This window comes from Ammospiza nelsoni, chromosome 1 (genome assembly GCF_027579445.1).
Source record: "Ammospiza nelsoni isolate bAmmNel1 chromosome 1, bAmmNel1.pri, whole genome shotgun sequence".
Lineage (NCBI taxonomy): Eukaryota > Metazoa > Chordata > Aves > Passeriformes > Passerellidae > Ammospiza > Ammospiza nelsoni.
Genome location: NC_080633.1, coordinates 120183756 through 120198600, shown reverse-complemented (window position 1 = coordinate 120198600; position 14845 = coordinate 120183756). Strand labels below are relative to the sequence as shown.

Below are 14845 nucleotides of genomic sequence, written 5' to 3'. Positions count from 1 at the left end.
ACTAAAGAACTAAATTTAAAAAACATTAATGTTTCTGAACAATAAGATATCATAGTTTTATAAAAACCAAACCAACCAGAAATTATTTGCTAAAATATATATGTAAAAAGTATGTAATACCAGGCTCTAGCCTAAATTGTCTTCTTCCTCCCTCACAGAGTATCTTTTAGGGTTTTTCCAACAACAAAACCATAACAAATTGAGTTCTTAAGTATTCTTAGAGGTGAGGGTTCTAATGGAAGGACTTTCTAATTGTTTTTACCATCACTTCTAAGCCCAGTTATGGAAACTGTGGGAAGACTTAGGCCATAGTTTGGAAATGGCAGCCACAGACACACTTGACTGCATGGTAACATTCATCAGTCTTACCTAACTGGCCTTCCTTGGAGAACTCAGTGAAGGTATTTTTATATGACTTGTGTCAGAAGGATTTGTGTCCTCATTTTACCAACAGAAATGAAAGTTATTGAAAAAAACAAAGTGTTCTATATTAGGCATAATTCCTGTGTCTTATGTACCTTTTGAACTCATTTTCCTGACAGCAATGGTTTCTGACACCAAGAACACAATGCAAGTTTCTTGGCACAAGAAGCACACTGCTGCTCACTGCTGAGAATAGGGAAAAAAATTGGTTCTGTTTCTGTAAGTACTTAAATAAACCTAGCTTGATTACTCTTTCCATGTAGAATTTATTACATTTTGAATTAAAATTCATGTTAACTGTGTAAGGTATCAAAAATGGCCAGAACTGAAGACACCATTTTTGCATTCAGCAAGGAGGTAAAGACTGATCTTTATGCCTTGTGCATTCCTGAGTAAATATGGGTGGTAAAAATAATTTATAAGTATTCTCACAAATCATATTTGCAAATACAGAATTTTATTTCATTAATAAAAGGTATTCAAGGCTAAATGTTTCCAAAAGTAGGCAAAGTAATCCAACAGACTATATTAAGCAAAGATGGTGTCAAGTTCAAAAGCATTTCCATGGTCTCACCAACAGTCTCTTAAACTCAGTCATTTTTTTTTTCCACACTTGAAAGCTCATCCTTGGTCAAGATCTTAATGTATCCACATATACTGTACTTACCCATACAGCTTTCCATACCCAAATTTCTTCTGAACCTAAAAAACAGAGGTGTGCATGCCAGGACAGTGGCATGAGCCTTATTATAATCATCTGTCTCTATGTATTGCTCATTAGACATCTTTTATCAGTCTTACCTTATCGAGTTCATCAGAAATAGCAATGCCTGAAAACAAAACAGATTGAAAAACAAATTCAGAAAAATGCTTTCTACACATCTTTTACTACAGTAAGTAAAAGTAAGGTTAGATCTGAAAACTATACATACTGTTCTCTGCATGCTGCTGTACCATGTATCTTATTTTGTTCCATTAGTGAAATTGCCTGGAAACAATACATTCTTCATTTTCCTCAGCTGCAATATTATCAAAATGACTTTTCAAAAAACTATGGAAATGAAAATGGCAGATGTGCCAGGAAAGTGACAACAAATTTAAGCATACATCTATCTGCTTTCTAAAATTAAATCAGCAATATCAGATTAACCAATGGACACCTTATTATGCAAATCTCATCATGGCCAGCATGCATAACACATTATACTGCAATTACAGGGCAATATGGACATTTCTCTTATCTCTTTCTTCACAATACATAGTGGAAATGATCCTATAAAACCAGGTGGAACTTCAGAGAATAAAGTAAAATGTCTCAATAGACTGCAAAGTATTTCCTAAATCCTCTGAAGAAGAACTTGTGAACAAGAAATAAATCCTCTGAACAAGAATTTGCTCATCTTTTCTGCAGATGCCTGCCCAAGGTTTCCCTATGCTTGCTTCCATCATGTCATGCTTCAATTATTTCTATTCTGCAGCACAGTAAATATGCAGAGTTGGTCTCAGAACTTTTAACTTTTTACAAACATCAGTATATCACAAGGAGTGCTCAAGTCATCATATATATAATTCTACCATGCTGAAAACTCTGATAGATTGGAAGCAAGCATCTCTTAGAGCCTTATGAGATTTGGTAAGAAACATTTCCAGATTAGAACTTCAAATCCAAAGAAAAGTTTCTCCTGGTGGTGAAAATAAGTGAAATACATAAAAACACTTGAAAATTGTTTTCAAATCATACCATGTTATCAAGACACCTTCTTTGACAAAATGCAAGAGATTATATTGAAAGATATGTACTATCAGCTGAGTAGAGAGCTGATTTTACTCCTTCTAAAATCACACTAAAGAGTGCAGCAGTATAAGCTAATATATAAGTCTGTACATATATAAGTCTATACTATTTGATATATCATAACTACATTAATTCTTTGGGGGTTTTTACTGTGCTTTTCATCATAAACTCTATTTGGCTACCTCTCAGTTTTGATGAATTCCTTACAGCAATTTCTCCTTTTAAAGGAACAAAGCTCTAATAGAACTGCAATTGTAATTTAAATGCCTCATCAACACCTAAGAAATATGACAGGAGTTAAATAAATATGTACAGTAATTCAAGAATCCTAAAGTGGATCAAATTGAAAAAGACCTATTTTGACTAATCCTTCCATCCCTCACTGCAATTAGACAGTTTTTAATAACTTCAGATTATTATTTAGCCCAGACACAATACACTAATGCCCATAGAGTACAATAGCCAGGTTGCATCAACCAGACTTAAAGGTGCTATGAATTTCTTCAATCCCAAATGGAGAAGATAATTTCACTCTTGGAGGTAGTAAAAACCTAATTCAAGCTTCTTTTCACCTCATCTCTCAAAATCTGGCTATCATCAACCAGCTCTCCATCACATGGATGCATTTTGCATAACCAAGGTCAATCCATTCTACAACCACATAAACTCTCTAACAGTCAAATTAATTTTTCTTAGCAATTTCCCATAATGTTAATATAGTTCATTCGGTTTTGATGCAGGCTTATTTCCTCATATTGAAGACTGGGACCCTTTTCTTCTGCTTTCACATATCCCTGTGAATGGGTATTTGTAACTTGGGAGTGGACAGAAGGACAATTTTATCTTGTGTTGACTCAACCCTTAAAATACTTTTATTTTCAAGTATGGTAAAATAAAATATAAAAGGTAATCCTATAATTTCCAAAAATCTGTTCCAAAAAATGCCAAATGTCTTTTACTACCCAATTGCCTATGTTGCCTGTCAAAGATCAGTACTAAAAGAACAAAGTAGCAAAAAAAAACAGTATGGAAAAAACCAGTATGCCCTACTATATGTCTCACTCAAAAAGCTCTACTAACCTCTCTGATTATATTACATAAAAGACATAAAACTTTAAAATATCCATAATCTAAATTAGTGTGCTTTTAGTAAAATGGTTTGTGTAAATCCTATTGCTCCCTAGAACTTACTCTGAATTTAGAGAAGACATTGAACTGAGTAATTGAATTGCCCAGAATGCCTCAAATTTATTCTTTACTAAATTGGAAACAGTAGCAAGACACTAAAATGAACTGTATCTTTCAGAGAAGCATGTAAAGAAGCTTCTGAGGACACGTTGCCAAAATAAAATTTTACAAACTTAGAAATCTTTGATCTTTGCAATCACAAAATTAAACCTGTAAACTCTTTTTAGCTCTCTCTCTCTTGATAATGTGGCATCAAAGGAAAAGAAAAAGGATTCTGTGGAAGAAACTTTTTAAGGAGCTTGTTGCAGCAATCTTAGCACAGTGATTCTTCTGGAGGTGGTATTTACCATGTCAGTCACACAGACCTTTTTGTTGTCTTGAGCCTCATTAATATTAACAGTACTCTTTTAGTCACTGATAACACAACTCCATTAGCAGAGACTAGGATAAAAAACCCCAAAAAGCGTTGGATATAAAAACACTTATTTCATTCCAAGACACTACTGCACCACAGTTAGTGTGTACTGAACTCCTAACAGTTTTCTTTGCAATTTCCAAACTCACAGAATGTCTTGGCTGACTGAGAGGAGGGAGATTTGCACCCTATGAGCAGCAGACAGAAAATCCCAAAAGCAACATCATTTTTCGGGTGCAGATGTCAGGGGGAATAATATGTACTCCAGTTTTCACAAAATAATCCCTCAAAAAATTGAAACTCTTGTATATTTACCATAGCATTAAAAAAAAAACCAAACAAAACTGACCAAAGAAACCTTAATTCTGAATCCTGAGAACAAAACTAGAGACAGTCACCATTATTGTACAGGAGTATTTAGGATTCCTGTTAATTTCTTAACCCTTAGCAGACTCATGACTTCAGCAGTCAAATAGGTTCCTGTCAGTTAGTTTATTTTCAAATAATACACTGACAATTTAAAATAGTTGAATTTCTATAAAGAAATTGTAACAATGGTTGCTATCTCTGGTTCATGTAATTGCTAGTATCAACATCAGCATTTTTCAAAAAGAAAAACTTTTTGTCACTTCTTTGTATAGGTGACAAAAAGTAATTGATTATGCTCTCTGGACTTTCTATAATTGTTATTATTTACCTTTTATATATTCTAAATAGGAAAACAGCATTATAAAATCACAGAACATTAGAGGCAAAGGGAATGCCCATTCCATGAAAACAGTAAATGGAAACAACACTGCAATTTTAAGTAAAACATTCATAGGTATAGCCAAAATGCCCATACACTAAAAACTTTCAATCTGACAATTTAGTCACTTCTTCAAACCGTAACCTTTTCCATCAAAATTTAATCCTAATCACAAAAAACTCTTAACACCAGAAAAACTGACACATCTAGTTTATTCAACCTTAAATCCTATGGCTTTGTTAGAATAAAAGTTACTATGAACAACAATTTCTGACTTCCCCCAGCTCAGAGTATTTAAAGCCTGACTCTGCATGATGGTGAATATAGAGAATGGAAGTTTTAAAGCTGCATCATCTGCAAGACACCAAGCAGTAGATAAGAAGTAGACTGTTAAAAACTTCTCTCCTGCCTTTGTTGGGAGAGGTCCTCTGATGCCAAAAGCAAATCCTCCAGAAATAAAGGAGAGTGCTTTACCTTTACTCTTATAGCAGCTGCTTCTCAGAGACAACATTTGCCATAGTTTTATATCATAATGTGACTGACAACTATACAACAGACCAACCACTCTTACTAACCATTGCAAATAAGGGGGTGAGAAGTTTGCTTCCCAGCATCAGCTAAGGCTCATGGGCAAGGTTTAACATGGTAATTATTTAGGTAACCAGCTGCCTATTTAATGTCTTTAAAAAGATCCTCCCTTTTACAAGTAATTACTGGTGCTGAAATTTGATCAGGCATCACAAGTATCCAGCCAACTCAGTTGTGTGGTGAATTACAAAGACAAATTCAGGGCACTTGTTTCTACTTTAGGATGGTAACAACACTCTGTGCTGTAAGGGTGCTGAACAATGAAATAATTGGTATGAACATGTTTCCACAGTCCTTCAGAAATTTTCCACAGCCACAACTACTGCCATCTCTGATCAGCAACAAATCTGGAGAGGAGCTGTTAATGCTAACACAGCCTCTCTCAGCTGGAACATTCATTCTGTCATTAGCTTGGTTTCTGAAGAGGACTGGAAGAACAATGTACTGTGATTGCAAGAAAGGTTTGGCATGCTACAATTAAACGAAATATATCTAACAAAGAATGTAATAACAATGTAATTTATTAACTTATAACTTACATTTATTAACTTATAACTTACATCCTGTAACTTATTATATTTTAATTACTATTATCATGTCTACTTTAAGCAGATTGCCTAAAAAGTGTATCTCACACTGTATTAGCCATTTACCTTACGCATTTTTAATATTTAAAACACTAAATCAGTTGTTTGTCCTGTCTCTTAAAATTAGCATGGATTATTAAAACCATTTTTTACATGGCCATCCCAGTCTTCTATCCGTTTGACAATCTGCAGCAGCACAATGGTAAGTATGAAAAAATAAAGATGTAAATTAATATAGTGTTACAGCATCTTCTCTGATGTAAAAGCCACCTCTCAAAACCTTTGCATTATATTTTAATAAAATAAAATCCTTCTGAGTCTAGAATGAGAATCTTCCACAGTACGGGTTTTCAGCTTAGGACATTCTGCTTCATTTCTAGCTTACCGAGAAATTAACTTTCTTTCCAAAGAAAACTGAACATTGTTAACAATTCCATGAGTCCTTAAAATGCCTAGCTTTTGCATATGCTTCTTAGCAGAAGAGCTTTATTTTTCCAATACCTAATTTCTCCACTCAGTGATATTATTTCTCTTTGAAAAGTGATTTTTAGACTTTGATGTTCTCAATTCAACAGCATAAAATCAATTTTCAAAACAAAAGGCACAACACAACTTCAGGTCTTTTTCAAAAGGAGCAACTGACATCATCTACATGGACTTGTGCAGGGCATTTGACACTCTTCCATACAAAATCCTTGTCTGTAATCTGGAGAGACATGGCTTTAATGGGTGGATCAGTCAGAGGGCCATTGCTGGATGGCCAAACTCCAAAGAACAGTGGCCAAGAGCTCAGTGTCAAAGTGGAAACCAGTAGTGAGTGGCATTCCTCAGGGGATGGTATTAGAATGGGTGCTGTTTATTTTAGTAACATGGACAGTGAGGTCAGGCGCACCCTCAGCATGTTTGTTGATGACATCGAGCTGTGTGATGCAGTTGACAGGCTGGAGGGAAGGAATGCCATCCAGTGGGACCTTGGCAGGCCTGAGAGGAGGTGGGATGGCTGTGCCAACCTCATGGAAGTTCAACATGGCCAAATGCAAGGTCCTACACCCGGGTCAGAGCACTCCCAACACAAGCACAGGCTGGGCACAGACTGGACTGAGAGCAGCCCTGGGCAGAAGGACTGCTGAGTGTTGGTAAACCAGAAGCTTGACATTACTCTGCAATGCGCACCTGAAAGGTGCACCCAGAAAGCCAACCCCACCCTGGGCTGCATCAAAAGCAGTGTGACCAGCAGGTCAAGGCAGGTATTCTCTGCCTCTACTCCGCTCTTGTGAGACCCTGCCTGGTGTGTCCAGCTCTGGAACTCCCCAAAAACCAAGGGCATGGACCTGCTGGAGCAAGTCCAGAAGAGGGTCACCAAAGTGCTCAGAGGGCTGGAGCACCTCTCCTGTAAGACAGCCTGAGAGAGTTGGAGTTGTTCAGCCTGGAGAAGAGAATGGTCTAGGGAGACCTTACAGCACCTTTCCAGTACCTAAAAAGGGGCTACAAAAAGCTGTAGAGGGACTTTTTACAAGGGCATGTAGTGATAGAACAGCTTTAAACTAAATGAGGCTGTGTTTAGATTAGATATTAGGAATAAATTCTTTACTGTGAGGGTGGGAAACACTGGAACAGGTTGCCCAGAGAAGCTGTTGATATCCCATCCCTGGGAGTGTTCCCAGGTTATGTGGGGCCTGGAGTAATTTGATCTAGTGAAAGGTGTTTCAGATCATGGAAAGGGGTGGAACTAAATTAACTTGAAGGTCCCTTCCAACTCAAACCATTCTATGATTCTGCAAAATGGCAAGGTATAAAACGCCTTATTGCTGCATTATTCCTGATCACCTGTACTTAAAAGTAGCTTAAAATCTGGCAATATTTTCATATGCTATACACACCTGAAATTACAGATCTGGAGTTCTGGTAAGAATGAAAGTTTTGGAACATCAGGGATATATAATATTTTTGCTTTTATTTGTGGTCCTTAAATAATTACAGTAAGAAATAACACATAATAAAAATTTGTTGAGGGGATTTTTTAAGACTTGCATTTTTCTAAACACACAATGTACACCTGAGAAGACTTATGTGCATCCAATCATAAGAAAATAAAATGCTACTACTTTAATGTATGCCAGACTACCATTATTTAACTCAATATTCAAGGAAATATTTATGCATTTTCCTAAACATCCAGAAGATGGCCACAGAGCTCCCAATAGCCAGTTTTCCTACCTGCCAAACAAAGCTTTCTGGATTTGACACATGGCTTTTGACATTCAAAGTTTAGACATACTAAGACAACTTCAATGCAACTCTGACTAACTTGACAAAATTCATTCTCAGGATCAGTCCAGGCCAGGGAACTTCTGGATGGCTGGACTGTCAACCTCATAGTGCATATCACAGGTTCTGTAACAAACTCCAGGACAGAAATAGCATTCTTATTCTACCATTACTAATCCTGCAGTTTTGAGCACAAACACAGAAATATTGCATCATGTATCAACTGTCCAGTAGCTCACCACCCCATGCATTCTCCAACTCCAAATTCTCAGGGGAAGCTTATGTTCTTACTGGTGGGACAGGCCATCTTAGATACACTTGCATTTCCCACGGCAAAACCTTGTGCCATACTGCAGCAGGCAGCAATGTTCTAGTCCCTGTACCTCTATGAAACATGTATTGAAAACAAAGAAAACTGAAGCTCTTTCACACCATTCTTGGATTATAAAGGACATAAAATGGTTGCTCTGGTTCCATCAAACAAAGTATTCCTTCTCCCAAAAAAGTACACAAAAACCTAAAAATCTCACTCATTTCTGTGCAGGAACTTTAAAATATGTTTGTCATTGACTGTCATAATAGACATTCTTATAATATTCCTTTACCTACAGAGAGTCATTTTACCACTTTCCTCCAGTAGTAACTCAGAGATTTTCTGTGAAGGCATATTGAAATGAAATCTCAGAGTTTTAACCATGAGGGCTGTATGTCCTCATTATTAAGCAACTTTAAACTTTTTGTAGTGGTATCCATCTTGAACGAGGATAATATTCCTCCTAACACTTGGCCATATTAAAACAAGAGAAACTGTCATCTTCAAGGCACCACACATCAACACAGGAGCACAATATACATCATATACATCTTATACAATATACATCTTACAGCTATGATCTAGAAAACATGGATTTAATCCCTCCTCCTCGTACTGCCTTTAAAAAGAGATTAAAAAAATGAATCCCTAGCAAAATAATTTTTGCTTTAGACTTGCAGAATACCTATATCCAAATTTCTGAGCGGCTCCAATGGGGAATACAGGTTTCAGGATTAGGTTTAGTGACTAAAGAATTATGCAAACACAGAGAAATAAAATGCAAAGTATCCAAAAAATATTATGTCCCAGAAACTCTCCTTAGGCCATGGTCATCTCAGAAGAGAATAATCAAAATTGCAGAACTCTTTAGGGGAAGGAGTACACTGTAATAGGTGGGTTAAGATGGGTAATCCACAACACTCAGTAGCCAGTATGTATTATTATTCATGCATCATACTAAAAGCAAGTGGATTTTATGGGCAAAGGCAGTATCAGATAACAGCTGTAGCACTGAGATAAAATTATCTTCCTTAAAGGTTTGATTGAGCTTATCTAAAAATGTTGATCTCAAAATAAATCACAAGCATTGATCTCATGCAAGAATAAAATGATTTTAAAGTTCAGGCTGAAGAGAAGAAGGGAAATATTCTCTACATGATGACTAGTCTTGTGGTTCAGTCAGCAGAAACATTTAGGGCTAGATGATCAACTGATATCGGGGAAGTCATCTTTATAGACTCTACGTCAATTTCAGATCATCAACTATATACAATTGAAAAAAATACATGTTATGTCCTAAAACAATGCCCCTCATAAGGCAATCAACAAAAGTCTAGTTATGTGTCCTGAGGATGTGCATTATATAAATTATATCATCATGATCACCACCATCAGAAATGTCTAGCTTCAATAATTGTTAGTGTCATTCAAATAAAGTTCATTTTCCATACATGGAATGTAAATCATTAATAGTTTCCTACAGTGTAGAAGCTTCTAAATGAAAAATTCTAATGTGTTTGTCAGAGACTACTAAATGCATTCAAGTAGTTCATTATGTATATATAAAGCTTCTCACATCCCACATACTCACAGGTTCATCCACTAAACTGAGGACATGATTTTAGCAGTTTGTTAACATATTGTGATTTTGTTTAGAACTTGTTCTACCCTTCTAGTTATGAGATTTTTACTCTTGTTGCTTGTCTTCTCTGTGAAATATAAACAGAACATATGCTTTTACATTTTACTATTTTATCCTTTTCTTAAAGAGGTAAGATCATGCTTGCCTTTCTTAACAAAATTATAAACAACATCAACTGATTCTAATATTATGATAAATAACTGTTTGAGATACTCTGGAGGGACTTAGAGATCTTTTGTTGTTGAAGGTATTGAAGAGCCCTGACACCTGGCTCTAGGCGAGCCTGCCTGAGCAGTAGTGATGGATCAGATGCCTTCTGGAGGTCCCTTCCAACCTTAACCATTCTGTGATTCTGTGATTCCTTATAATTTCCAGCAGTATCTCCTACTAGATGGAAAACCGCGGTTTTCTCATTTACTGATTGTTTACTGATTACTCCCCTTCAAAATAAAGAAACAAAAGAGGATTTTTCTCCTGTTGGTAATACATAGATACCATGGTTTCTGGGATTCCCTGAACCTGACTTGGATTCATAGTTTTGGTTAATGTTAACTTATTACCATTTTTTACCTTAGAATATCAACTGAATTCAAGGCACGACAAATTTGTTTCTTCCCCTCTGATCTGAAGTGTACACCTGGCCTGAACAAGCATTTAAACAGTACTAACAAAATGGCAGTTACCTTCACTAAAAGGCTATTTGTGATTATGAAAGAGTACCTATCTCACAGCAGAAGATGTTTTTTTCATCAAATACAGTTACCAGCACCTTCAATAGGCACACATTTTCAATATGCACCCTAATCCTTAACTGTGTGTATAAAAGATGCAAAGTTGTTCATCAAGTATGCAGACTTCCCACCTAACTGCAGCATGATCTCACTGATTTAGTCCTCAGTTTTCCCCTACTCAAAACTCTCATAATTCACTGGTTTCCATATCTTGTTATCTATTTTTCCATGCTCAGAAAATAGGCGAATGACAAAAGCAAGATCAAAGGCATTCATTAGCAAGATCCTTAGGCTTTACAGATTTTAATTCTGTTTAAAGGCAAACAGGCCAGAAGGTGAAATACAAGGGCATATATTTGAAACAGGATGGAGTTTTTCTTCTTTATGATCAGCACAGGAAAAAGGATGACAACAATAAAGGTAGGAGACCTTGCAATAAAAGAAAATTAAACATGCACAAGGGAAACGCATGCTTTAAAATTGCTTTATAAACTAAAATCTTTCCTAAATAGATAACTTGATAGTTCCAAATCCAGTTCAATGACATACAGCTGATTGAAGAAGCAAACAAAATCCAGCTCTCCCATATAGGTAAATTTCTGAAAAATTGTATACTTAAATCAGCAAGCTCCACCACACTTGGACCATGATTACAAAAATAATTTTCTCTAGACTCTCAAAACTCCTAGAATACTTTCAACTCAGAGTGTGAAGTCACTTGCTAGTTTCTCAGACCTACTAAAGCACAGAATTACTCACTCTTGACAGGGATTGGGAGAAAGGGTCCAAATAAAAGCAAGTTCAACCATCCCTAATCACTAGGGATGAATATAGAAGAGATAAGGATCTTTGTGCTCAAGTCTCACCTTCCAAATCTTACAGGCAGTTCTAATTTTGCATGAAGTGCACAGGTTTGTCTCAAAGCACGTATCTAGACTGCATAGTAAATGAAGCAATAGAAACTGGAATTTAATTCACAGGCTATGTCAGCTACCTAAAAGGCAACAAAGTCATGGAAACTCACTAAAAGATCCAGAGCTTATCTTTAAAATGTAAATAAATTCCAGGACTTGATGGAAAATTCATTTAACTTCAAACACTTCATTTCATGTGTCACTCTTCACTGTTGAAATACTGAAGGAAAAAGAGAAGGTGCTGTAAAAAGCCATTAATAGTATATTTTGATCATTTGTGTACTCAGCTGTTGAGCCCAGTGTCTGTCCCACACCACTTCAAAATAAGATCAGTATCAAATGCAGCACTAAATGCACGGCATGCTTGTAGAAACAAAGGCACTAACTAGCCTGTCCAAAACAAGCTTCAGGAGAGACAGATGTGGGATCTTGTGATGGCTTTTTTAAAATTCATCACATGGGATGTTTGTTTGGATACAGCACAGAATGAGTTCCATGCACCTTATACTTTTAAAGTCCTAGACCTTCTATTCATTGAAGCTCCCTAAGATCTCCTATGTGCAATCTAAACTCTATATCTAAGAGAACAGTAAAACTAATTTTCAAAATTCCACCTTTTCTCTATTCACAAAATTTTCACATTTTTCATTTTGATTTTTCAATACCATGCTGACAGGTAAGAAATAACAGCAAAGATTTTTTTTATTTCTTGAAATGAAGTGAAAATCAGAAGAACAAACCCTGGAAACTAGGAGATACATCTTAGAATTAATCTGATGCAAGTATTTAAATTAGACCAACAAGGAAAATGGTTAAAGTGCAGAGGAACTAATAACTATAAAAGAACATAAAAAGCCTTAAGAAAAGATACTATAAATACACTAGAAAAGGAGAACAAATTAAAATAAAGAACTATCATATTAAAGAGAAAGAAGCAAATAAGAGATGATACAAAGAATTCCCAGTGTTCAATACTTTCTCTGCTCCAGTCTTTACAAAAAAACCAAAAAAATCAGTTGCAGCCAGATGCTTAACAGTAGTGATTTTAGGAGGAAAAAACTGCAAGCCAGACAAGGGAAGCTGAAAGATATGTTGGTGATTTATATATATTCAAATTAGCAGACTCTTGTGAAATTCATTCTAGAGCATTTAACTAACAAACTAACTGAAGAAACCCCTAATCCATTAGCAACTGCCTTTCAGGAACAGAGGCCAGAGAAGGACAAATACATATCTTTGAAAAAGAAAAAGGGAAGATGTGGGCAACTACTAACTACCAAGCCTAAATCAGACAACAGCAAGAATCATAGACAAAGCTATTAAATAAATAATGTATCAACATCTAATGGAATAGAAAGGCGATAAGAATGAGCTGACATGAATTTATCAAGAATGAATCACATTAAATTAGTCTAATTGCATTTTCAACTGGGAAACTTGCCTAGTGGATAAGAAAAAGAAGCAGATGCAAAATACTCCAGCTATAAGACTCTTTACTATCCTAGAAGATAGTTCAGTAAAAAAAAGAGAATTACAATCTACGTGAAAACACTGCAAGGTAGAAAAACATCTGGTGGGAAAAAACACACTTACTGAGTAGCTTTCAAGGGCTGGTTGTCAGATCTGAAATGGGATCGTGAAGAGGTCTGACAATATTTCCATTAATGATCTGGATGAAGAAATAGAGAGCACATTCATGACAGTGAACTTATTTACAGGCTGTGAGTGATTTAAAGCACTCTGGGGGATGGGATTCAACTCCCTTATCACCTTGACAAACCACCAGAAAGCATCAAGTGCTAGCAAGAAACAGTGAATGTTTCATTTGTGAAATAACTATGAAAAACAAACTCCTACAATGGTGACCAGGTACATTCAGCCAGTCCAAGTGTAGGACCCAGCAGAGCTGCAGAGTTTTACACTCCAGTTAGAGAACTGGGGGGCAAGGAGAGGTACAGAATACTGCAAAATCTATTTCAGACATAAGGAAGTATAGGCATAGTTCTAGGTAAAAGCGGAAACTTCACAACATTCTGAAGGAAAGACAAACATGTAAGATTGAAGAGTGGATTTAGGCATTAATTATTGAACTCTCACATCTGATTGGTCTGTATCTCCAGAGAGTGAATAGATAACCCTTTCTGAAAACCAAAATTTTGTTTCTGTGTCTGTGCATAGCTTGGCTACAAGTCTCTGAAGGAAAAAAGCTTGAAAATGACACCCACATCCATCACAGTCAGGCAACAGTGAGGCTGCAAATCAGAGATGCTGACCAGAGCTGGTTTAGAGCTCCTCACAGGCAGATAGACCTATTTACTAGAAAAGTATTTCAAAAAAAGCTCTGTAACTAAAATACAAGTGTGAAAATTGTTCAGAATATAACTGTTGTGATCAACCTAAAACATTTGGGAGAGTGTGATTTGGGAAAACTAGTTTTGGGTATTTGGCACAATTTGAAAAAATGCCGAATCTCAAAATTAATTGCAAAACAAATCTTCTGTTCCTCATTCAGCTCACACTGACCTCACTATCTGTAAATTCTCCAGTGAATCAAGAACTTCCAGGGATAAAATTTCCTGAGAGAAGAAATAAATGTTTCTCACACAAATATCTCCCAGATCATGTCATACCTAGTTTTCATGTTGCATGGCAAAGAGTACTTGTCATCATTTCATACTTTAAAAATTCTTAGCAGTATTTGCTCCCACAAATGTATTTCAGAATTCTCTTCTACAGGAAAGAAAGCAAAAGAAAAAAAAAAAGCAGCTACTCCTGATCATATCCAGTGAGACTCAGAGCTGTTCATTACACATGAGTCTTTAAGGGATAATACATGGGGTTTATTATGAAATAACTGTATTTCATGTTTCTGAGTACTTATTTGAGATGCTTTAAAATATTGTAATATCTTTTGAAAACTAGAAGGTCAATGAAATCATAGCTACATGTTTTTCAGTAACAGGTCTGAACTCCATCAATGAGGCTAAGGTTTTGCAAAGGTTAATCCATTTAATTACCACACAAAGGAGCAATCTTCCTGCTGCATGTTCCCACCATTTTCATTAAACCAGCCTCTTGCATTGATCTCCTTATGACCTAATTCAGCTCAATAAACTGGTAGAAAACTACAGTTAAAAAAAAAAAAAAAAAAGTGGTGCAGGGGTAGTATTTTCAGTTTCCAGGAGAGCTCCTGAATTATCTCAGACAATCTGTAAACCTTAACAGTAATTTAA

The 14845-nt window shown here is 36.0% G+C and overlaps 1 protein-coding gene across 1 annotated transcript in view; it reads right to left on the bottom strand.

Annotated features, from left to right (window-relative positions):
- C1H8orf34 (chromosome 1 C8orf34 homolog) overlaps positions 1-14845 on the bottom strand; it is a 149345-nt gene that overhangs the window by 100971 nt on the left and 33529 nt on the right. The window contains exon 5 of the mRNA XM_059476374.1: positions 1225-1253. Within this exon, the coding sequence (XP_059332357.1) occupies positions 1225-1253 (29 nt within the window). The remainder of the gene's footprint in view (positions 1-1224; positions 1254-14845) is intronic.